This window comes from Periophthalmus magnuspinnatus, chromosome 15, assembly GCF_009829125.3.
Source record: "Periophthalmus magnuspinnatus isolate fPerMag1 chromosome 15, fPerMag1.2.pri, whole genome shotgun sequence".
In the NCBI taxonomy this organism is placed as follows: domain Eukaryota; kingdom Metazoa; phylum Chordata; class Actinopteri; order Gobiiformes; family Gobiidae; genus Periophthalmus; species Periophthalmus magnuspinnatus.
This window is the reverse complement of record NC_047140.1, coordinates 28,949,911-28,975,257: the sequence shown is the minus strand read 5'-3', so window position 1 is coordinate 28,975,257 and position 25,347 is coordinate 28,949,911. Positions and strand designations below refer to the sequence as shown.

General features: G+C 42.8%; 1 protein-coding gene across 1 annotated transcript in view; it reads left to right on the top strand.

The window, feature by feature from the left end:
• Positions 1–874: 874 nt before the first annotated feature.
• The window catches only part of slc8a1b (solute carrier family 8 member 1b), a 213,843-nt gene continuing 189,370 nt past the window's right edge, over positions 875–25,347 (top strand). The window contains exons 1-3 of the mRNA XM_055227211.1: positions 875–1,493; positions 21,272–22,161; positions 24,080–24,244. Of these exons, the coding sequence (XP_055083186.1) occupies positions 21,286–22,161; positions 24,080–24,244 (1,041 nt within the window). The 5' untranslated portion in view covers positions 875–1,493; positions 21,272–21,285. The remainder of the gene's footprint in view (positions 1,494–21,271; positions 22,162–24,079; positions 24,245–25,347) is intronic.

The window sequence follows — 25,347 nt, the reverse complement described above, 5'->3', positions numbered from 1 at the left end:
TCACTCCAGTTCTCTCATTCTTCCACATCGCTCCGGTTCCATCATCCCTTCACATCCCCCAGGTTCTATTATTCCTCCACATCACTGCAGTTCTACCATTCTTCAGTACTCCGGTTCTCCCCTCCCTCCTCATTACTCCATTTCGCTCATTCCTCCACCGACTCCCTGCAAAGTTCAGGATTGATTTTAAAACTCTCGTGGTTATTCTTAGATCCCTCCACAGACGGACTCCAGGTTCATCTCGGACCTTTTCCCTCGTCACTCCTCTGGACGCTGCCTCCGCTCTTCCGGTCAGAACCTGCCGTGTTCCTGAAAAAAAGAAACAGCTTTAAAACTCGTCCTTTTTTTCCGGCTGCATCCCTAAAACGACAGATATCCCACTCAGCTGAAGACACTAAAAACTAGAAACACTTTTGTCTCTTTTTTCAGTTTATTTGACGCATTTTTACGATTTTGATCCATGGAACTAAAGTTTACTTCCATGATTTGGCTGCACCGTGTCGCGACGCCCTGACTTCTGCCTCGCGGGGATCAATCGGAGGAGCAGTTTGGACACGGCTCTTATCGGCCATCATTAGAGCCCTCACACTGTCAATACTCCAAGGACAGAAAGAGCAAACCGGAAAATAGTATCGATCATTTAAACAGCAGCGAAACTCAAGAAAATAATATGAGATGCATGAAAACAGATGGAAAACCTAATGTCCTGCTTTGGAATCAGGGTTTGGACAATTAGCAGATGGGATTTAATTGATAAATCCAGAGCAAGGGGTTAATAAAGTGGGGCAGGGGGGCGGGATAAGGCGCAAAAGTACACACACACACACACGCAGAGAGGAGGGAGGAGGAGGAGGAGGCTGATCCGGGAACGAGTGAACGAGTGAGCGAGGGGAACTGGAGACTGGAGGAGACCTGCTCACTCACCGCCGCTGTCTCCACTCCGCGCACTTCTCTGAGCTGCTGGAGCTGAGCGCGCAAAGAGAGAAGGAAAGGGAAACGGGGAAGGGAAGAATGAGGAAGAAGCCGTCCGTGCAGCGCGCCGCGTCCCATTACCTCCTCCACCAACAACACCAACACCACCACCACCAACAACAACAAACCATAGGGGCGTGCTGATGAAGCGCCTCTCCGGTCATTCGATCATACAGGTCGCACCGGCACAGCTGAATGGAAACTAGGAGTAACCCACCAGCAGCAGCAGCAGACAAGATCAACAAGAAATAACCGAGGGAGAAGGGAAAAAAACTGCAGTGCATGGGAATCCGGAGCGCTCTGCCTCCTTTTGTGCGTCTTGGTTGGTGGAAACGCCGCGTTGGCCGGTATATAAGAGCTCCCTGTGTCTCCATTAGCCTTCCCCTCTGCTGGGTTTACCTCTACTACTACAACAACTACTACTACTGCTACTACTAAGCACTCGTACTACTGCCTGTGCTCGCTGCTGGAGCTGGGAACGAGCTCGTATCACCGCGAGGAAACAGGAAAAAAAAATCAAGGTAAGAACGTGTTTTACGCAGAGGCTGTTTGGATTTAGTGCGTATGAATGGAACAGAGCGCCAGTGTTTTGCGTTGTGGAATCAATGGACACAGCGTGGTAGTGGTAGTGGTAGTGGTGGTGGTGGTGGTGGTGATCCAGTCCGCCCCGTGCTTTGCTTTGCTTTGCTTTCCTGTCCTGCTTTCTCTTTCATTCCACTTTTGTTTCGCATGTTTTCACTCCTCTCATGCGCCCCGTGTGTTCCAAACCCTCCTCCCTCCGTCCCTCCGCGTTGATTACTTGGGGAATAATCATTACGCATGCAGGGCACGTCCAGATAAGCGCGCTGGTGCCTTTTATAGGCTTTCAGCGTGGAAGTTGGAAGGGAAAAACCCATGCGCGAAGACCATGGCTGCGTGCCCCCCACACCCACCCCATGTTCTGTGAGGATGGAAACACTTAGGAGGATGGATGGAAGGCGCACACGGGGTGACAGATTTACGCATTTCTGCAGCGTTAACCCATCCTTTGCGCCAAATGTGGGACGTTACAGGCGCTGATGGGGGGGGGGGGGGTAGGACGTAGGACACCCAGTGGAATGGTTGTAGTTTATGAAATACATTGGGGGTTTAAGGGTTTGGTGTTCGTGGACACGTTTGGGGGTAGGTTTTTGGTCATGTCCTACAGCAAAAGTGGTGTGTGTGGTTTTGGAAGAATCCCTTTTGCGCATCGGCACATGAGCCAAGCAGGTGCCACAAAGCATTTTAAATCCTGCTCATTTCCACTTGACTTCAACCCCGGGGCGGTGCAGCATCAGGCAGACTCCAGGTCACCTCCTACGCCTGTCCCGGTCCTTATTCATAGTGTTGGGAAGAGACACTTTGCAGATATGTTGGTTGTTACATGAAGCAGTGCAGTGTGATTGAATGCAATGCAGCAGGACAGCAGAGATTAGGTTAAAGTGGACCTTTTTCTTTTTTTTTTACCAGCGTGGGGGGTTGCGTTCAAGGGCTACGCTGGGAATCTAACCACATTCACACCTTCGCAGAGATGCAAGCAGCCAGTGGGGCGGCCAGACCCTCTCACTTTGCTGGAAGTGGCGGAGAGAGAGAGAGACAGACGGAGAGACGGAGACTGCAGCTCCGTGGTGCCGTTTGGAGCTTCCATTTTACTCCCGTTACACTGAACACACTTGAGATAATCTGTCTCTACGCACAAAGTAACAGATTTGTATTACTCTCGTTGAAATGCCGTCGCAAACGTCGTCAAATCATGTCGTTTTTATGGAATGTTTCAGCTGCGAAAACGGCAACCCGGACCCTAATTCCATCTGTAACCGCAGCAGAAAAGTATTTATCGTGAGTCTTACCTTTAAACAAGTGTCGCGTTTCTCCGTTTTCCCACGTACATTATCAAAGAAATGATTGGCAAAGGTGTCTACTTTCACTCTGTTTACAGTCAACAGCGTCCCCTTACAGCAAGGTCACAACGCAGACACCGGGAAACTCTATTCTAGTCTCTTTTTTCTTTTGCAGTGTTTGTTCTTTTTTTTAATACATTTGGCGTTCGGTTGGTGCAATATCGGCCGCGCTAAAGGTGATACTGTGTCTTCGACCTCGCCGTTCAATATCTATTAAGCTAAAGGCTAGTCATCCCTGTCACTCCGCGAGCCAATCTATGGAATCAATGTGCAGATTGCGAGGCGTTCGTTTATTACGGGTCATTATTATGCGTGTGCGTTCGCCTGACCTTACGTCGCGTGGAATGGGTCAATGCGCACTCCTTAGCCTCGCACTACAAGCTGTCCAAATTGGTTTTCATTTCACTGGATCAGACATTGGGATCTTTAGGTGTTTTTTTTCCCCCCACGGAGAGCAGAGATTGTAACGTGACAGGCGTCTTTAGCTCTGCAGACCCCCGTCGCTGTCACTTTTGGGATATAAGCAGGATGTTCACTTGAGAACATTTAAACGGTTGCCACTGCAGGTTTGGTTTGAGATGATACGCTAGGTCCTGGTTTAGCTTTCTCCATCGGTTTTATTTAATGCAGGGGTCTCAAACGCAAATTATCCCGGGGCCGCGGCAGGTATTCAGGTATTCCGTGAAAAAAGCTTTGTTAAAATCTCCTCAAACGTCATCGCTTTTTCCAATATACACGAGGAAACATGCCAATTCTTGTGGATTTTATGGATATACATCGTTATTTGTTGAATCTTTGTTGAAATATGATAATGCCACACTAATATTAAGCTTTTACGTTGTCCTGCGGGCCACAAAATATCATCTCGCGGGCCGCAATTGGCCCCTGGGCCCCTGATTTAATGCGTACGATCTCTGGGTTAGGCTCCAGAGTTCGGTATTAACTGGGATCACACATTTTTTTCCAATACTTTACGAAGATGTGAGTCTGGTCATCACTGTAATATCCAAAATAAATACAAAAGTCAGTCAGACAGTTGAAAAAAGGTCATAACTCTTTTGTTTCTACATATTTTTCTTTTATTTTTTCAGAGCATTTAGAACGACTCTTCCCACTTTAATCTGAGCAAATTCAGCACCGAGGAACGAACCCTCATTGTACAGTGGAACTTTGAGTCACACGGGTCAAATTCGACCCATTTGAATTTTAACACCAGAGATGCCCCGAGCGTAAACGCCATTAAAGGAATAATAAGTGTTTTTCAAAGACAGGGGGCAGTATGTGATCTGTAGATTTGAATAATTTTACTAGAAAAGAGAGAATCTGAAAGAAAAAAGTACATTTTACATAATCAAACGTGTCCACATCACTGTAGTTTGTTCTGTTTCACTGTAAAAACCTGCACATAATGACTTTTTTAATTGGTTTGGACTGTAGGAAACATCACGTATTGGACTTTTTTGGACATTTATTGTATTTTGTTGCTAATGTTAATGATGAACTGATAGTTTTATGATGTAATTGTGATGAAATGTGTGTTTTAATGTGTGTTCACCTGCACAGGGACAGTAGAAGTAGCTTAATCTGGTACAAATTATCTTTTCTTTTGTAAAAATTAATGCATTCGTACACAGCCCCTGACAAATAAAGAGTAAAGAAAGACAGAAAGAAAGAAAGACTGGTGAATCTGCCTGTTTTCAGATGGCCATGATTGACAGGTGGATCAGCCAATCAGAGACGAGCCCGATCCGTCCTTACTGGGAAAAATAAAGAAAAAAAATATCACAGAGGCTGAAAAACATGGTGGATTTCTGCAGAATCAATGAACGAAAGACTAAACTGTTAATCTGAAGTGAGAGAAATGTGATTTTATTTGTAAATCAGAGGCGACCAATGAGCTTCTTCGTTTCACACGTGTCACTGAAACAAATGGATCTGATTGGATGTAATTTAAAACTTGAGGTCAATAATAAGAGTCTTCCACTTGGTTGCTCTTCATAGAAATGTTATTGCTTTGTCTAGAATGTCCCACAGTATGGCATTAAACTGATCTATTTCCAAAGGAGGCCATGTTACAGGTCAGATCTGTGGAGAGGCGATCTCACTCACTGTAGAAATCCATGCCTTTCAATGTATTTTTGAGAACTGAAACGCCTGTAATTGAATAAGCGCAGCATGGGTTAGTTTAATGCCATACTGTGACACCTTTCAGGCAAATCAATGATGTCTCCATGGAAACAAGCTGCCAGAAAAGCTAAGTACTGCAGCTTTAATACACAATATGGATTTGAATATCACAATATTAATAAAACACTTTGCAAAATGATTCTATAAAAAAATAAAAATAAAATAATAATAAAAATAAAGAAATAATAATAATACAAAATAAATTAATACAAATAAAATTAATAATAATAATAATAATAATAATACAAAAAATAATAATAATACAAAATAAATAAAAAAATAAAATAAATTATTGATGATAATAATAATAATAATAATAATAATAATAATAAAGAGTTGAGTGAAAGGGTGAATTTTCCGGTTGCCCAGTGGATCTGAAAATGTTTGAGGCAGAAGACGTGAACTTTTATAAATGTGCCGTGTTTAAACAAGAACGAAAGAAACAACGTGGCCTCAGTGAAGCGATAGAGTCACTACAAGAAAAAGAGAAAAACTCATCTTCTGATATGAACAAGCTCAGCTCATGAAATATAAAAGAAGCAGAGGTTACATGACGAGAGAGAGAGGGAGGAGGGGGGAAGAGGGGGAGAGAGAGGGGGAAGGGACAGAGAGAAGGAGAGAGAGAGGGGGAAGGGACAGAGAGAAGGAGGGGGGGATGGGAGAGAGAGACGAAGGGGGGGAGGGGAGAGGGAGATATAGAGACACAGGGGGAGGGAGGGAGAGAGAGAGATGGAGGGGGAGAGAGAGTGACGGGGAGAGGGAAAGAAAGAAGCAGAGAGAGAGAGAGATGGAGGGGGAGGGAGAAGGAGAGAGGGGGGAGGATAGAGAGAGGGAGAAAAGGACAGGGGAGGAGAAAGGGAGGGACGTGGAGGGGTAAAGAAAGAGAAGGAGAGAGAAAAGAAAGAGAGAAGGAGAGGGAGCGAGGGAGAAGAGAGTGAGAGAAGAGAGAGAGTGTTGGATAATGGTGAAGGGAATTATATGAGATTTGAGTTGAGTCCATTGTGCTGCTTTGGCCAAGACAGAGGCCGAGATTAAGGAAAAGAAGAAACTATAGAGCTGTATGTGACGACTACTACTACTACTACTACTACTACTACTGCTACTGCTACTACTGCTACTGCTACTGCTACTGCTACTACTGCTACTACTACTACATCATCATCAGCTATTGCTACTGCTGTGGCTCTTAATACATATTGTAGTACTACAGTCAAACACAGGCGTAGATGTACAGACCGTGTATAGAGTGTGTACAGACCGTGTATAGAGTGTGTACAGACCGTGTATAGAGTGTGTACAGACCGTGTATAGAGTGTGTACAGACCGTGTATAGAGTGTGTACAGACCGTGTATAGAGTGTGTACAGACCGTGTATAGAGTGTGTATAGAGTGTGTACAGACCGTGTATAGAGTGTGTACAGACCGTGTATAGAGAGACCGCTGTAAGTGACCTCTGTCCTTCCCGCCTGTACTATGCCACAGCGTGCTCTTGTCACTTACCAGAGGGAGGCCGTGAAGGGCACTTGCAGATTTTAGCCTGGAGTTACTATTTTCTCCTCTGAGTTAAATGATTTGTCAGGACAAAATGACCAGAGGTGTGTCCAGGAGCAGATGGACAACGACGTAATGACCATTGGTGAACCTAATGTTTCTGGTTTAGGGGCTGCAGAGAGTGAAACTGCATGATATAGTTTGGGAAATGGGCTTATTCTAATGTGCTTCTTCTGATTTGGCACAGTTCTGTCCCTCCGGTGTGTAATGGTTTTGTCCATCTGGTGTGTAATGGTTCTGTCCCTCTGGTGTGTAATAGTTCTCTCCAACCTGGTGTGTAATAGTTCTCTCCAACCTGGTGTGTAATGGTTCTGTCCATCTGGTGTGTAATGGTTCTGTCCCTCTGGTGTGTAATAGTTCTCTCCAACCTGGTGTGTAATGGTTCTGTCCCTCCAGTGTGTAATGGTTCTGTCTCTCAGGTGTGTAATGGTTCTGTCGATCCAGTGTGTAATGGTTCTGTCGCTCCGGTGTGTAATGGTTCTGTCCTTCCGGTGTGTAATGGTTCTGTCCCTCTGGTGTGTAATGGTTCTGCCCCTCTGCTGTGTAATGGTTCTGTCCCTCTGGTGTGTAATGGTTCTGTTCGGTCCCTCTGGTGTGTAATGGTTCTGTCGCTCTGGTGTGTAATGGTTCTGTCCCTCTGGTGTGTAATGGTTATGTCCCTCCGCTGTGTAATGGTTCTGTCCCTCCGCTGTGTAATGGTTCTGTCCCTCTGGTGTGAAATGGTTCTGTCCCTCCGGTGTGTTATGGTTCTGTCCCTTCGGTGTGTAATGGTTCTGTCCCTCCGGTGTGTAATAGTTCTGTCCCTCTGGTGTGTAATGGTTCTGTCCCTCTGGTGTATAATGGTTCTGTCCCTCTGCTGTGTAATGGTTCTGTCCCTCTGGTGTGTAATGGTTCTGTTGCTCCGCTGTGTAATGGTTCTGTTCTATCCCTCTGGTGTGTAATGGTTCTGTCCCTCCGGTGTGTAATGGTTCTGTCCCTCTGGTGTGTAATGGTTCTGCCCCTCTGCTGTGTAATGGTTCTGCCCCTCTGCTGTGTAAAGGTTCTGCCCCTCTGCTGTGTAAAGGTTCTGCCCCTCTGATGTGTAATGGTTCTGTCCCTCCGGTGTGAAATGGTTCTGTTGCTCTGCTGTGTAATGGTTCTGTTCCGTCCCTCTGGTGTGTAATGGTTCTTTCCCTCTGGTGTGTAATAGTTCTGTCCCTCTGGTGTGTAATAGTTCTGTCCCTCCGGTGTGTAATGGTTCTGTCCCTCCGGTGTGTAATGGTTCTGTCCCTCTGGTGTGTAATGGTTCTGTTGCTCTGCTGTGTAATGGTTCTGTTCTGTCCGTCCGGTGTGTAATAGTTCTGTCCCTCCGGTGTGTAATGGTTCTGTCCCTCTGATGTGTAATAGTTCTGTCCCTCTGGTGTGTAATGGTTCTGTCCCTCCGGTGTGTAATGGTTCTGTCCCTCCGGTGTGTAATGGTTCTGTCCCTCCGGTGTGTAATGGTTCTGTCCCTCCGCTGTGTAATAGTTCTGTCCCTCCGGTGTGTAATGGTTCTGTCCCTCCGCTGTGTAATAGTTCTGTCCCTCCGGTGTGTAATGGTTCTGTCCCTCCGGTGTGTAATGGTTCTGTCCCTCCGGTGTGTAATGGTTCTGTCCCTCCGCTGTGTAATAGTTCTGTCCCTCCGGTGTGTAATGGTTCTGTCCCTCCGGTGTGTAATGGTTCTGTCCCTCCGCTGTGTAATGGTTCTGTCCCTCCGGTGTGTAATGGTTCTGTCCCTCCGCTGTGTAATGGTTCTGTCCCTCCGGTGTGTAATGGTTCTGTCCCTCCGGTGTGTAATGGTTCTGTCCCTCCGCTGTGTAATAGTTCTGTCCCTCCGGTGTGTAATGGTTCCGTCCCTCCGCTGTGTAATAGTTCTGTCCCTCCGGTGTGTAATGGTTCTGTCCCTCCGGTGTGTAATGGTTCTGTCCCTCCGGTGTGTAATGGTTCTGTCCCTCCGGTGTGTAATGGTTCCGTCCCTCCGCTGTGTAATAGTTCTGTCCCTCCGGTGTGTAATGGTTCTGTCCCTCCGGTGTGTAATGGTTCCGTCCCTCCGCTGTGTAATAGTTCTGTCCCTCCGGTGTGTAATGGTTCTGTCCCTCTGGTGTGTAATTTCCCTGTAGTGTGCAGTACTTTTGACCCCGTAGTGTGTAGTGCTCTGAATATTTCATACTTATGCCTGAGGTGTGATGATAGATGTGTTTTGTATGGCCCACACTGGCACTCACCAAAGCACAGGTGGTTAGCGTGTTCGTTTGGGGCCTTGGCGAGGGTCTGTTTGGTGGGTGTCCCTCCAGTTGAGTTGTGTTTCCATGCTCTCCAGGGGCAAGGATCCGCTCCATGAGACACTAACGTCCCAGAATTATAGGCCCGATTTCAGCGATTCACGCAAAGATGGTCAGTAATTCCAAGATTGTGGCGCTGTGAGACATGGCTAAGGCTAAAGCTAGCGTAAACACAAAATTACTTCTAGTTTATCATCAGCTTTTTCATTTATTTCACTTCTCTGCGCCTCTACACCTGGTTTGAGCCTCTCTTTATGTGATGCAGTGCGTTTGGCTCATGTTAGACTCTGGAAACATTATATTTTCGATCTTTACCCGCGAGAGCCGTGCATCCATAAACAGGAAGCAGCTGTTGCATTCGTGTTTTGTTTTGTCGTATATCGGCTCATCGACTCAGTGTTTGGTGAGAGATTAGTATTTTATGTTTATACCTGCTTTTTCCGTGTTGCGTCTGCGTTCTCTCTTGTCCAGTCATCTCTTTTCTTGTATAGCCACGCCTTAGCTAACGCGATCCATACTGCGCTAGCCCTCTCTGGGAGCTAGCACCCTCCAGAGTCCACTTCAAACCCCTCAAACGGGGTGGTACGGTTCATTTTCGACCGTGGAGACACTACTGATGCGCTCCGAAGTGTGAACCAGTGGAAATGAGTCTACAGTGAACTCCAGATTTCGCACATTTCAAAGTAGTGCGTCGAAAGTGGTATTGACTGATACTGGGGTGTTAGCTGTAGGCTATAGCAACGCTGTGTAGAAGCAGCCATTTTGAGGAGCAATCTGGTGACTACAAAACGGATGCAAATGTTCACAATCTGCAGCACCAACATGGCGGCATCAGTAGTATATGAAGTAGACGGGTTAGCAATTGAGTCTGTAATATTTGTAGGGAGTAGTGTTGTGAACGTGGTAATAATGCTAACGAAAAAGACACTGAGCAGCACAAAAAGTAGCAGTTATTGTATAATCAAGTGCAGATTAGGAGTAAGAGCCAATCCGGAGCGAGGCATTTGAGGTAACGCCCCTTCCCGCCCGCACCGCAGGTTTAGCAGGGAGTGGACGCTTAGCAACGCTGTCAATCAAACCTGTTGCTAACGCTAGCAGGAGCGACAAAGGGGAAAGAAGACGCCTGATTTGTTTGTTGTTATTGTTGTTACGACCCAGCTCAGTGAGGGAAAGTAACAAAATATGATGGGAAATTGTAAAACTAAAGTTATAATTTAAAAAGGAATGGAGCGTTTCAATGTACAACTAACAAAAACAGAAGTACAGAAATTACAATAACACAAAACAAACCAGTGTCAGAGCTAAGAGCTAAGTCGAAGAACCACGATTTACAAAAGGCACAAAAACAAAACGAGAGTCAGAGAATAGAGGAGTAGCAGGGGGCGGGTCCTTTTAAAGCGTTGCAGCTGCAGGTGAAGGAGTGGGAGTGGCCAGGTTCTAGGGCACATGTGTCAAACTCAAGGCCCGTGAGCCAAAAGCGGCCCGCCACGTCATTTTACGTGGCCCACGGCAAAGAAAATGAAAAGGTATGACAGTCTTAAAATATCAGTTTATCAGGAGATACACAGTTAAACAGCCATTTTTTCATATCTATGCAAATCCATATGTGATATTTGCGACTTGAACAACTAATAAATATAGAAACGGTTAATTAACACGCTTAAAAAGTAGTTGTATTTATTTTACATTACATTTGGTTGCATTTAGTTATATTTATCTTACAGTTACATCTGGCCCATTTGTGAGAGGAACCATTTTGTTGAGTTTGACACCCCTGATCTACGGCGTCGAACCAATCAGCACACAGAGCCCAGGAGCCAATCAGATGCGAGCAGGAGGAGCTGGAGGCCATAACATATGTTCATATCTTGATTTACAGACAAAATAGCGAAATAAAAACACCGGGATCATGTAGAGCGGGTTTAATACGAACATTTAAGACCAAAACGACGAGTCTGACGGCAGCAGTTACAGAAAGGGTTGACGTTTTTTTGAATAGAAAGCGAGTGGATGAAGCCGGAAGCGCGCCCATGCTCACTTCCTTTTCGTAACGCGGCGGCTAGCGGGTTAGCTACACCCATTTACATATACAGTCACTTCTAAGTCTGTATGCATGAAGTGTGTCGCATTTTTTCATAATCACAAAACACACGTTGTGGTCTTCGCTACGTCCGGACTCATCATTTCCTCAAATTCTTCCCGCAGTGTCGCGTGTAAAGATGATAATTTCCCTGATGATGTAACGCCGGTGGTTTTGGTTTGTGTCTGCTGCGGCGATCATCGGCCGTCTGAGTGATCGGCGTGGAGTGACGGCGTGTGGGGGCGGATTGGGAACAGCTTGTCTGAATGTAGCGCATGACTTTAGATTCTTTCAAAAGAGTACGGCTTTTTTTTTGTTTTCGGCCCAGGGGGATATGAGGCAGTATTGTGCGTCTGTGTATGTGTGTGTGTGTGTGTGTGTGCGCGCTGAAACTCTACCATGTCGTCTTGTCTAATGTTGTGTTCCATTTGAAAACGAGCCAAGTTTTGAGGTCATAGAAAGTCATGGGATATGTTTTTTTTTTTTTTTTTTTTTCAATCGAGCGAACCAAAATAGCAGCCATTCCTGAGGCGCACAAACATGTCTCAGGGAAGGGAAATGAACACTGATGAAACCGGCATCGATATATTGTGTCATATTTATCCCTAAATCTAAAAAAAAAAGGCCTGTTATCCTCATAGCACCATCGTCGTAATCCAGAGCAAACATCAGGAGAGATTAGACGAGTCCCGTGTGGGGTAATTTATGCCTGAAATCGGTAAAAACGCAAAAAAAAAAACATGATATGAATGAGTAAAAATGAGCTCAAAGTCAAAACGACGGTCACTTATGTTTTCAAATCTGTTTTAAATCCAAACTGACACTAATGAGTAATGCATTTTTCTAAGTATGATGCATGAAAGTCCAAGTTCAAACCTGTGTGGAGTTGAACTCGGCGACGCAGTAAACAAATAAAACTCTTTCATAACGTTGGTAGAAGAACTGAGCCAAACGACAGATGGAGCTGAAGCCTAAACGATGCAGAGGTTTAACTGAAAACAAGAACGACGGGGCTAAAATCTGTTTAATTCATGTTTATTACAGATTCATGGTTTTTAAAATAGACAAGGACAGTGTCTTAAAGTCACATCAGTGTCTGTGCGTCTGGGACTGAAGCGTTTTGTCTAGGACTGAAGCGTTTTGTCTAGGACTGAAGCGTTTTCTCTGGGACTGAAGCGTTTTGTCTAGGACTGAAGCGTTTTCTCTGGGACTGAAGCGTTTTGTCTAGGACTGAAGCGTTTTGTCTAGGACTGAAGCGTTTTCTCTGGGACTGAAGCGTTTTGTCTAGGACTGAAGCGTTTTCTCTGGGACTGAAGCGTTTTCTCTGGGACTGAAGCGTTTTCTCTGGGACTGAAGCGTTTTGTCTAGGACTGAAGCGTTTTCTCTGGGACTGAAGCGTTTTCTCTTGGACTGAAGCGTTTTGTCTAGGACTGAAGCGTTTTCTCTGGGACTGAAGCTTTTCTCTCTGGGACTGAAGCGTTTTCTCTGGGACTGAAGCGTTTTCTCTGGGACTGAAGCGTTTTCTCTGGGACTGAAGCGTTTTGTCTAGGACTGAAGCGTTTTCTTTGGGACTGAAGCGTTTTCTCTAGGACTGAAGCGTTTTCTCTGGGACTGAAGCGTTTTCTTTGGGACTGAAGCTTTTCTCTCTGGGACTGAAGCGTTTTGTCTAGGACTGAAGCGTTTTCTCTGGGACTGAAGCGTTTTCTCTGGGACTGAAGCGTTTTGTCTAGGACTGAAGCGTTTTCTCTGGGACTGAAGCGTTTTCTCTGGGACTGAAGCGTTTTCTCTGGGACTGAAGCGTTTTCTCTAGGACTGAAGCGTTTTGTCTAGGACTGAAGCGTTTTCTCTGGGACTGAAGCGTTTTCTTTGGGACTGAAGCGTTTTCTCTGGGACTGAAGCGTTTTCTCTGGGACTGAAGCGTTTTCTTTGGGACTGAAGCGTTTTCTTTGGGACTGAAGCGTTTTGTCTAGGACTGAAGCGTTTTCTCTGGGACTGAAGCGTTTTGTCTAGGACTGAAGCGTTTTCTCTGGGACTGAAGCGTTTTCTCTGGGACTGAAGCGTTTTCTCTGGGACTGAAGCGTTTTGTCTGGGACTGAAGCGTTTTCTTTGGGACTGAAGCGTTTTCTCTGGGACTGAAGCGTTTTGTCTAGGACTGAAGCGTTTTCTCTGGGACTGAAGCGTTTTCTCTGGGACTGAAGCGTTTTCTCTGGGACTGAAGCGTTTTGTCTGGGACTGAAGCAACAAGCACCCGCAAAGAGAACCCAGATTTCCAGAGAACAGTCTGACGGGTTTTGAGGTTTCGTTGACAGACATTAAACCAGGGGAGGGTAAAGTGGGCGGGGTCAAACACAAAGTGGGCGGGGTCAAACACAAAGTGGGCGGGGTCAAACACAAAGTGGGCGGGGTCAAACACACGGGCCACAGTGGGGTCTCAAATGTGACGGAGGGGGCGGGGCCAGGACATATATATGTGTGTGTTACATCAGAGATTTGTCCTGTAACGTGTAGAAAAACATGAATATGCAAGACCCAAATGCATTAAATAAATAATAATAACAATAAATAATGAATGTATTAAATTCCAGTTCAATAAATACAAGGTTTACCCTCTTATTTTAATATAATATCACTATTTCCCCACTTAATCTGCATCTACATCATCAAAAAGCAAAAAAAAACACATATTCCCAGTGCAGTCGTGGCGTATAAACTGATGTAATAAAACTATTTACTGATCGTAGCTGCTCAGAAAGTCTCATAATGTTTGAATTTCTGTAGTTAAATAAAAGATAAGATCAGTTTTGCGTCATTTTATTTTAGTTTTAAAGTAAATAAACGCTGTTCTTAGTCGCTGCGCTGGTTGATATCGTTCGTCGGCAGAAGTTATAATATCGAAATTCTCTAGAAAAAAAAACAAAAACCCCTTAAGATCATTAAACGCACCTTAATCCAGATTTACGGCGTCTTTTGTGGCGAAGCCGAGGCTGCGGTCGTGACGGGGAAAGTGCAACGCAGCAGCTGTCGTGGTTAAGCCTCGTCTTTAGCCATGAGCCCTGAGAAAAAATGACATCCTTAAGTGAAAACAGACAAATCCCAGAGGACAATGAATTATTGATTACATGGAAATGGCACAATGAGGCCAGACGCAGGGACGGGGCCGGAATTACCGTTTCGTTTGGCTCGGACCTCACAGAAAATGGCGTTTAATGAAATAGACGCCGAGTGTGGCCCGATCAGACGCATTGTGATGTTTGAACAATAGATTTTCTTCAGAACAGCTGCGGTAGGTAAACAAAAACATGTCCTAGAGCCGTTTTAAGAGTATTACATTTAGAAAAGACGAGGAACAGACGAAAGACGGGGCACGATTTACAGCGACAGAGGAATATAACCCCGAACGATGATATTTAAATGAATTATGATTGAAATAATGTGAGATACTGAACCACTGAAGCATTTTAAATCGACTGTTTCATTAAAAAAAAACAAGAACTGCAACAAGTAAACAGCAGAATGTACAAATGTTTAGGCGTAAAAGGGGTTTATTCACCTCCACACGGCTCAAATCTGATCCAACGGCAACAAAAATACTCAAAAAAACTCTACGGTTTTGTAAAGTAAGAAGAAGTAAAACTCTGATATGTTAGAGCCACATGAACCATCTCACCTCCAGAGTCAGGACTAAACCAGGACTGAACAAGGACTAGACCAGGACTGAACCAGGACTAAACCAGGACTGAACCAGGACTGAACCAGGACTGAACCGGGACTGAACCAGGACTGAACCGGGACTGAACCGGGACTGAACCAGGACTAAACCAGGACTGAACCAGGACTGAACCGGGACTGAACTAGGACTAAAACAGGACTGAACCAGGACTGAACCAGGACTGAACCAGGACTGAAACGGGACTGAACCAGGACTGAACAAGGACTAGACCAGGACTGAACCAGGACTAAACCAGGACTGAACCAGGACTGAACCAGGACTGAACCAGGACTGAACCAGGACTAAACCAGGACTGAATCAGGACTAAACCAAGACTAAACCAAGACTAAACCAGGATTGAACCGGGACTAAACCGGGACTAAACAAGGACTGAAACGGGACTGAACCGGGACTGAACTGGGACTGAACCAGGACTGAACTAGGACTGAACCAGGCCTAAACCAGGACTGAACAAGGACTGAAACAGGACTAAACCGGGACTAAACCGGGACTGAACCGGGACTGAACCGGGACTGAAACAGGACTAAACCGGGACTGAACCGGGACTGAAACAGGACTAAACCGGGACTGAACCGGGACTGAACCGGGACTGAAACAGGACTAAACCGGGACTGAACCGGGACTGAACCGGGACTAAACAAGGACTGAACCAGGACTAAACTGGGACTAAAACAGGACTAAACCTGGATCATTCTTCCTGAAGATGTGACTCAGACCTTCGACTTTGACGATGTTTAACTCCAGACTCAAACGGTTCTGTTTATCTGTGCATGTGACTGAATGGGGTTTATTCTGCACTCTTCTCTTTTAATGTTCATTTCCTGATGATTATGTTTTGATTTTATTGTGATTTTAACATCTTTCTTATTCTGTAAATCACTTTAAATGACTTTGTGGACCGACTGCTGTACAAATAAACGTGCCTCGCATCATCGTGACAGGACAAACTTTTCTTTGTAAAGTTTGGATTTTTTTGATGTGTTGTAATCGTCCCCACCTGCCCCGGGAACTGTAGACGACAACTCAGGCCTAAAACATCTTTTCTTTTGTGAGATTAGTCTGATTGGATATGATTCCGAACTTCCTAATAATTAAATAATAACCAACACCAGATTTTCTTGAGGTGATCAGTAGCAGTAATAGTAGTGTAGGAGTCAATATAGATCTAGAGACTTTTTCTTTGTACTAGCCAGGATTTTTTTTATTATTATTATTTATTAACTATTTTATTGTATTTTATTTTGTTTAATTTTTTTTTTATTTCATCTTATTTTATTTTTAAATTTTATTATTTATTATTATTATTATTATTTTATTTCATCTTATTTTATTTTTTTATTTTATTATTTATTTATTATTTATTTATTTTTATTTTATTTTTCTATGATTGCATTTAAGTTGTGGAGGGTAGAATAAACAACTTCTATGGCTCATTATAGACTCAAACTACTTTTATTTACTTTCACTTTCACTTTCATTCTGCTGTTTACTTTATTGCAATTAATGTTTTTTTTTTTTAAACCATATTATAATTGTACATATATAATCGTTTTTTGGCGCTAATTCTACTTTAGGGTTTTTTGCGTCAGTGGCATAAATTCATTTTAATATTATCGTTTATCGTCTATATTTTCTTCAGCGACATATCAAACTTTAAACACGTGATCATGACAGACCTGGGGGTGCGTCCTGTGGGTTTCCTGGGCCCTGCAGACGTCCCCAATCACATCAGTCCCACTTTTGTTCCCTGTGTGTCCCACGTCCCAGTAGATTTCTCCCAAAAAACATTAATTTGTCCCAGTTTTTACACAAGACACGTCCCAGGAGTCGCTATTTTTGACCAATGTGATCCCCGGCAGCAGTGAAGAGGGAATATATCGTCATTTGTTTCGCTAAAACACAGAAACGCCAAAAAAAAAAAAAGCACCAACAGACGTCCTTCAGATTACGCCTGACCCTCGAGTGCACAGAGACTGGATGATGTTACGCTCGTTTCACAGTTTTATTTATACCAACCGTCCAAACTCGGCCGTGCCCCAGTTTTTAATTTTGTAAATCCGTCCTCCCGCCGTCCAAAGACACGTGTTTGGTGAATCGGTCAAACTAACGACCCCGAAGTGAATCAAAATGAGCGTTTTTCAGCTCGTTATTCTTTAGTAACAGCATTCAACTTATTCTAGAAGTTATCGTGGGCGTCGCCATCGCCATTCAGGTCGTACGTTAGGTTTGGGCGCCTTTGTGTATCTCAATTTTCGTACGTTTTAATTCATAAAAACTTATTCCTAATTTTTCCCTGTATGTTTTTGTTAGTTTAAGTTAGTTTGTAATTAGTTGAGAATTTTTACCTATTTTTTAAAGTATATTTTTATGGTTTTGGTCCTGGTTACTCCGCTTGCTCTGAGTCCTACACTGCCCCCTGCTGGCGTCTCCGTAGTTTTTGATCAGTTTATCTTCTTTTGTTTGACCTGGTGAGTCCGGACGTCCTGTTTTCGTTCTTTAATTTGTGTCGGGGGGAGTTTATGAGTTGTTTTATTCGTTAGCGTAGGTTGTTTTTCCCAGCGCGCCGTCCTTATTTTACGTTTCCCGGCTCACCATGGTCTTTTTTCTTTGTTACTTAGGTTTTTTTTGGTGCACGGGGTTTGATAAGGTTATTTTTATTTATTATTTATTTTTATTATAAGGTTATTTTTCTTCCAAACAACTTTATAACTTAACAAGAACCAGAAATTACCAAAATAATAACAGCTTTGAACCCTTACCTCTGTTCTCCTTTGTCCTTCTTAAAAATGCTTTGAACTCTTTGGGTCGTAACACATTTATAGAGGCTCATCAGGGATCGTTTTGTTTTGTATTTTATTGTATGACTTTGTGTGCGGACTGCTGATTTTGACGGTAAATTGGTAGTTTTCAGATTCTAGACTTGACGACGTCGCACTTCCAGATGCGTAAGACGGCGAGAGCCAGTTTTTCCTGTTGATTACATTGGATTTTGCCGTGAAATATAAAAAAAAAACACACAAAAGTTGAACCTGGTTGTTTTTATCAGTGACTAAACCCAAGATCTCACTGCGTTGCAACAAAAATCCCTTCTGTTTTAAATATTATTGACCTACAAACTGATGTGACGTTATCTAAAAGTTCCACTAACATATAATTTTTGGTGTTTTTGTAAAAGATATTGTGGAAAATCAGTATATGTCTTGAATCTAATCCTAATCCTATCAAAATATCATATCGATGTTGTACATTTTCTCGCCAAAAACGCAAATTCGTTGTATTTCAGTCCCTTTTGTCCTCTTATATAATTTCTCTAAACTATCGCACAAACCCAAAAGGCCTGAAAACAAAAGCAGTTTGCACAGATTTTGAAATATAAAATGTCTTAGTGTATGTTTTTTCTACGTTTTTTTAAATATTTTTGCACATGAGGTATGAATGTAACGTAAATGCTTAAGCCTCTTGCGTTTCTTGCTGCTCTTTTTTGTGTATTTTAAATAAAAAAAAACAAAAAAACTAAGGGACTACTAAACCGTTTTAAAGCCTCGCAGAAAACCTACTTTATTTAAAAATTTCCCCAGATTCTCCAGTGAAATGAATGGGATTCCCGCTTAACCGGAAGTGTCGCGTTTACGGCTAAAGTGGGCGGGGACAATTACAGTCAATACTTTTTTTATGAATGAAAACGGATTTGCTTTCCCACCTCGGCTTACTCCTGCGTTCATTGGCCATTCCTCAAGCCCCCCCCAGTGGCTCCGCCCCCGCCACGTTCACAATCTTAGCTTAAACTTAAGTGAATCTTTAATACAACCAATACTTCAAACCTGACATCTGTCCATTAGAGCAGACCTTTTTATGTCCCGGTTGTATTTGAGATTTACGATTTTTGTTCTACACGTGGCTTTTATTCACTTTACAAATTCGAGATCAACTATCGTCTGTCACCGCCGTTTAACGTACTCAGATCGATGCCACGTCGGACGCACCGATCAGCCTTAAACGCCTCTGGAACGGCGCGCTCACACTCTCACGCCAACATCTTTTTCTCGATAATTAACTTCTAGACGGTGTTACGAGCCGATGCAGCACAATCCCTGAAATATCTCCAGCGTCTTCGCGTTGTCTTGTGGTTTTTCGCCTTCTGGGTTAAATACTTTTCTGAAAACGAAGCTGTAAATCTGCCGCGTCACTTATTTCACACGTAACAAATGTTCGAAGCCTCAGGTTTGACAGACGCTATTTCATCGTGGAACCAACGCAGAGCACATTTCCACTGGGGATGTAATCAATGTAAGAATGTCCACGGACGACGTTACGTAGTGAGTGAGGAATTACCAGAGGAGCGGGGAACGGGGAGCGGGGAGCGGGGGCCGACGATTTTCACTCAAGCCCCCAAAAGTTTCGATGATTCATACGCTTGTCTGTCTTTTGGTTGGTTTTGTTTTACATTTTAGTACAATTATGGGCTTAAACGGGGGCGCAAACCTGGACAAAAGCCACGCTGGATCGGATCTACGCCTACGTCTGTCGCAATAACACAAGTTTGATTTACCGCTGAAGTAACTACACAGCGGCCCCTCGTTTATCGCGGGGGTTACGTTCTAAAAATAACCCACAAAAGTCGACATTTTCAGAGTTTTTAACCGTGTTTGTAGGTGTTTCCTTCTCATTTTCCCTCTTGAAGTTGTATTCGGAGGGATTTATGTTTGAGTAATCTTTAATCGCTTATTTTCAAGACGCCATTTTGCCGATTAATCGTTGTTTTCACCGCCTACTGTGACGTAGTTTGATTTTATTTTCGTAATCGATGATACATGTAGGATTCGGCAGTGTCTCGTAGTCATTTTGGATTACAGTGGTCCCTCGTTTATCGCGGGGGTTACGTTCTAAAAATAACTCGCAACAGGCTTCAGTTTTATTTTTTACAGTTATTCTCTATGTTTTTGGCTGTAAAACCCCTCACCACACACTTTATACACTTTTCTCACACAGGCGTTAACATTTTCTCACATTTCTCTCTCGTTTAAACACAAAGTTCAAACCTTCGTAGGCGTCTTTGTCGGTGCAGAACGTTTCATCGACGTTGTGGGTTTTGTCGGGGAGAAAACGAATCGCAAACGTACAGCACTTCAGAGTCACACTGCAGGACATTTGAGTGTTTTTTTTGGTTAAAATACAAAGAAATTAAACACGACTTAATCCTAAAACTATGTCATTTATAGAAAACATATTTGTGCACAGCTGAGTTGAATTTTGGAGGAAGAAAAACATAATTTACAAACCGAAAATGGGCGTCACGTCAAGTACCGACCTGCACAGTTGGTTGGCTCGAGCTGTTGTGAACATTAGCATCTACGTATATATGTATTTTTTCGCCTAATTAAAACATTTCTCTTTTGTATTAGAGCTCATATACTGTATAAGATTCTATAAGTTCCACCATGAAAAACAGCGCAATTGAAAATCCCAATTAACCCACTTTACGTACGACGCATTTGAGTGTTTATTCCTTTCATCGAAGCAAAACATGACACGATCTAGATAAAATATGCTAATGGTTGGTTGGGATCAGAGCGTAGCATGGCGGAATATCCCCACTGAACATATAGTGCAAAGGGTTTTTTAATTACAGGACATATAATATGCTAATCCACATCCACATTACCCAGTGGATTTACTCTATACAACATGGCCAAGTGCTAATCAAATATGCAATGTAACTAAATACGCCCGTCATTTGGCGTTGATTAAAATGATTTGCAGACATTTGTTCCATCAAGGACAAGTGCGTCACAATGAGTTTAAACATTAAGTGAATACATGGACTTGATAGCTAATTTTGTCGTATTATTTTGCTGTGTAAATTGACTAGAATGTGTGCAAGCTGCAAGGAAACCCAAGGAAACACATGTTCTTAAAAGTTTTTTCTTCTAAAATATATTGTTTCCTGCGTAATATTCTACATAAAAGTGCAGTATGTAACTTTTTTGATGGAGGAATTGCCATTTGGAAGAAGAAAAACAGGAGAAAACTGGAGAAAAACAGGTCAAATTATGGGTCAGGCAATAAAAACACTAGACCACCACGAGAAAAGTTATATATTGGACCATTAAATGTTTTTCCTTTTTATTTCTGTTGATTTTAGAGAACATTTTGTGTGTTTGGAGTAACTTTAGTGAGTCTGTTGTGTGGTTTGGATTAGATTTTTCTGTTTTTATTGACTGTGTGAAGCACTTTCGGCAGCTTCAGTTGTATTTTAAATGTGCTGTACAAATAAAATTGAAGTGAATAATCTTTCAAATCAAAATAATCATGAATTAAACCTCTTTGATAGTAAAAGCCAAGAGTAAAATCTGTCAACCGGACAAAAAGTTATAGGAGTGAAGACATTTGGCTGCTCATCCAAGCCGCTTCTTCAGTTCTCGTCATCGAAACGTCTTCACTTCTCCAACTTTTTGTCCAGTTGACAGATTTTACTTTTGGATCCGACCTGGACGACCGAGGAATGACATCTTTTCTCTTTTGGTCTTCGCAGGGTCATCGTTCATCATGGGCCGCTTGGATCGCTCCTCCGCCCCGTCTCCGGCGCTGAGGCTAACGCTCATCGTTTTGATTCTGCTCCTCAAGGGCCAACCGTCTGTGGCTGGAGCTCCTCCTCAGCCGAGCTCGGACGGCTCGGTTTCGGCTGTTTCCACGAATAAAACTGAGTGCAGCAAACCCGAGGAGTGCTCCAAGGGGGTGATCTTACCCGTCTGGGAGCCCATAAACCCGTCGTTCGGTGACAAGGTTGCCCGAGCGACGGTTTACTTCGTAGCTTTGGTCTACATGTTTCTTGGCGTGTCCATCATCGCGGATCGCTTCATGGCATCGATAGAGGTCATTACATCCCAAGAGAAAGAAATAACGATTAAGAAACCCAACGGGGAAACTACGACGACCACTGTCCGAATCTGGAACGAAACCGTGTCAAATTTAACTCTGATGGCTCTCGGTTCTTCTGCTCCCGAGATCCTGCTGTCCGTCATCGAGATCATCGGCCACGGGTTCGACGCCGGCACCTTAGGACCCTCGACCATCGTGGGTTCCGCTGCGTTCAACATGTTCGTAATCATTGGAATTTGCGTGTACGTGGTGCCCGACGGCGAGACCAGGAAAGTCAAACATCTCCGAGTGTTCTTCGTCACGGCGACCTGGAGCATTTTCGCGTACATTTGGCTCTACCTGATCCTGTCGGTGATCACGCCAGGTGTCGTGCAGGTGTGGGAGGGGCTTCTGACCTTCCTGTTCTTCCCCATCTGTGTGGTCTTCGCTTGGATAGCCGACCGGCGCCTGCTGTTCTACAAGTATGTGTACAAGCGCTACCGGACTGGCAAACAGCGCGGCATGATCATCGAGACGGAAGGGGATCGGCCTCTGCCTTCCAAGGTATTAACACCGTCTATTCTTAGAGGCGTCGTTTTTATGGACAAGGGAACTACTGGCTTAACCATTCTTAAAAATACCCATTAGTTTCCCTAGAAGTACAAAGGTAGAAGTTAGCACGGCAGCTCTTCGTTTAAAGGTCCTATATTACACAAAATTGACTGTTTTTGTGAGATTTAAGCCATGTCACGATGTTTTATCTGGAGTCGCGCTTTGTTTCAGTTCGAGTGACACTTTATTATTAGTCTGTCTACATCTCCAAAGCTCAAAATGCCCCGTTCCACCTTGTGATGTCATAATACAGCTCATTTTTGTTAGTTCAGCAGTGCAATTCTGGGGCTAAAACACAGTAAAGCACTTCCTGTGTCACCACATGATGACATCACAAGGTGGAACAGAGTGTTTTCAGTTCGAGAAAGGAACGTATTTAGAGCCTAAATATGCAGGTGTTTATGTTAAACATGCGTGAATGAAACAAAACACAACTCTAAGTACGTTTGTGATGGAAACAACATTATAACACAGATCAGAGAATATCGCCTGGAGAGTTTGTACATGTTCTTGTTTATACCTTCTTCCTCCTATTCTTAACCTCATTTCTGCACTTTTTTGGGATTATATTAAGAAAAAAAAGACTGATTTATATATCTACGCTAAAAAAAACTAAACAAAAAACACTTAAACCCTCTGAAAATGCGGGACAAGTTATTTTTAAAGGTTCTATGTTTCTCAAAATTGTCTCTTGTAATATTTAAGTCATGTTAAAATACTGTTACCTCCTCAAAAACAGACCTGGAGTCGTGTTTTGTTTCATTTACACATGTTTGAGTCACACTTTATTATTAGTCTGTAACATCTACAAAGCTCAAAACTCTCTGTTCCACTTTGTGATGTCATGAAGTGGTAGTTTTCACGTTAACAGCTCCTTTTTTTTACCTTTAGTTCAGTAGAGATTGTGCAATTCCAGAAGCTGAAACGATCCAAATGATTCTAGTGAAAACACAAGAGTATAACAACATGACATCACAAGGTGGAACAGAGTGTTTTCAGTTTGAGAAAAGAACATATTTAGAGGTTAAATATGCAGGTGTTTGTGTTAAACGTGTGCGAATGAAACAAAACACAACTCTAAGTACGTTTGTGATGGAAACAACATTATAACACAGATCAGAGAATATTGCCTGGAGTGTTTGTACATGTTCTTGTTTATACCTTCTTCCCACTATTCCCAACCTAATTCCTGTACTTTTTTGGGATTAGTTATGAGTTATACATCTACGCTACAAGATAAAAAAACACATAAATCCTCTGAAAAATGCAGGGGCACCTCTGCAGTTGAAGTGTAATTTAATTTTAAAGGTTTTATATTACGCAAAACTGACTCTTGTGAGGTTTACGTCGTGTTATAAAGTTGTTAACTCATCAAAAACAGACCTGGAGTTGTGTTTTGTTTCATTCAGACATGGCAGAGTAACCCTTTATTATTACATCTCCAAAGCTCAAAACGCCCTGTTCCACCTTGTGATGTCATGAAGTGGTAGTTTGTAAGTTTAGCATAACATTTTAGCTTTAGTTCAGTAGAGGTTGGCAATTCCAGGACTAAAATTATCCAGATTATTGTAGTGAAGGTGTGTGGGGTTTAAAAACACAGCGGAGCACTTCCTGTATCACCACATGATGACATCACAAGGTGGAACGGAGTGTTTTCTCAGCCTAAATATGCAGAGTTTGTGTGTTAAACATGTGTAAATGAAACAAAAAGTCTGTTTCTGATGAGGAAAGATTATAAAATAGATCAGAAAACAGCTTAATACGGGCCGTTTAAATCAATATTCCAGTTTACAAACAACAGTAAGTTACGTTAAGGTAAGATGAGGTCGCCAGGTTTGCTAATCGCATCATATTGTTTCCATGACGACAGGTGGACATCGAGATGGACGGCAAAATGCTGAACTCACACGCCATCGACTTCCTGGACGGTCCTCTGGGATTTGATATCGACGAGAAAGATCTGGACGAGGAGGAGACCAGGAGGGACATGGCCAAGATCTTGAAGGAGCTGAAACAGAAGCACCCGGACAAAGAGGTGAGCACGAGAAACACGATGATTAAATAATAATGCTCCAGTTGTAAAAGGCTGTTCCAGGGGCAAGGAACTGTGCAAAAATGTAGATGTCCCCCAGAGCGAAGACCTGACCTGAAAGTTGGATGAAGTCTTAGGGTTTTACTTAAGCTTTAGTAGATACGATAAGGAAAAATTATATATAAAAAGAGTTTATTTCTTTGTGCATAACCCTAAAAAATCTGTGAAAACAAATGAACCCCAGTGAACTTATAACTAGTGATGCTCGTGAATGAATCGGCTCTTTAGAACGAATCGACTCTCCTCAACGGTTCTTTAAAGTGAATGGTTGGAAAGAGGAAGGAGGAAAAGAGCCAAATCTTTTTCTTTATAGATTTTCTGCGTTTTTACACTGATTAACACTGAACCAACACAAAAACGAGCACAGAAGCAGAGCAGGTGACACAGGCTCAGAAAACACATTTGGGGTCATAAAAACAGTTGGTTATTTCTCTTTGATTAGTTTGTTGTTCATTCAGTTCTCACGTTGGCTTCTGTCGTACAAAAAATATAAAAAGAACCCTCTGGAGTCCAAAAGTTTCCCCCGATTGGACAAAAATATTTCATACACTGTCAGATGTTTGTCAGCTGCAGTTTGATCCTGGACTCGCTCCGTTTGGTCTGTCCTCAGTGCAAATATTTGGAATTAACTAAAATCATTTGACAAATTGTAACATTATTGGCCAGAAGACTTATTTTATTGAATTGGAAACAAAAAAAACTCCAATTTACATTAATCTATTGCATGACATAATGAAACATGTCATCCCCCTCCTTTTATTTTTATTTATTTTATTTGTATTAATTAATTTATATATTATTATTATTAGTATTAGTATTCGTATTATTATTAGTATTAGTATTATTATTTATTTTTGTATTTTATTTTATAATATGTCCATTGTCTTCTTTATGTAATTGATTTCATTATATATTTTGTTTTACTTACTACTTAAAAAAAAATATATATATATAAGAGACAATGTTTTGTACAGCTCTTTTATACGGACGCAAACAAAAGATTTGGATCTGATAAAAGACCCAAAAGTCCCATCAGTACTTATAAT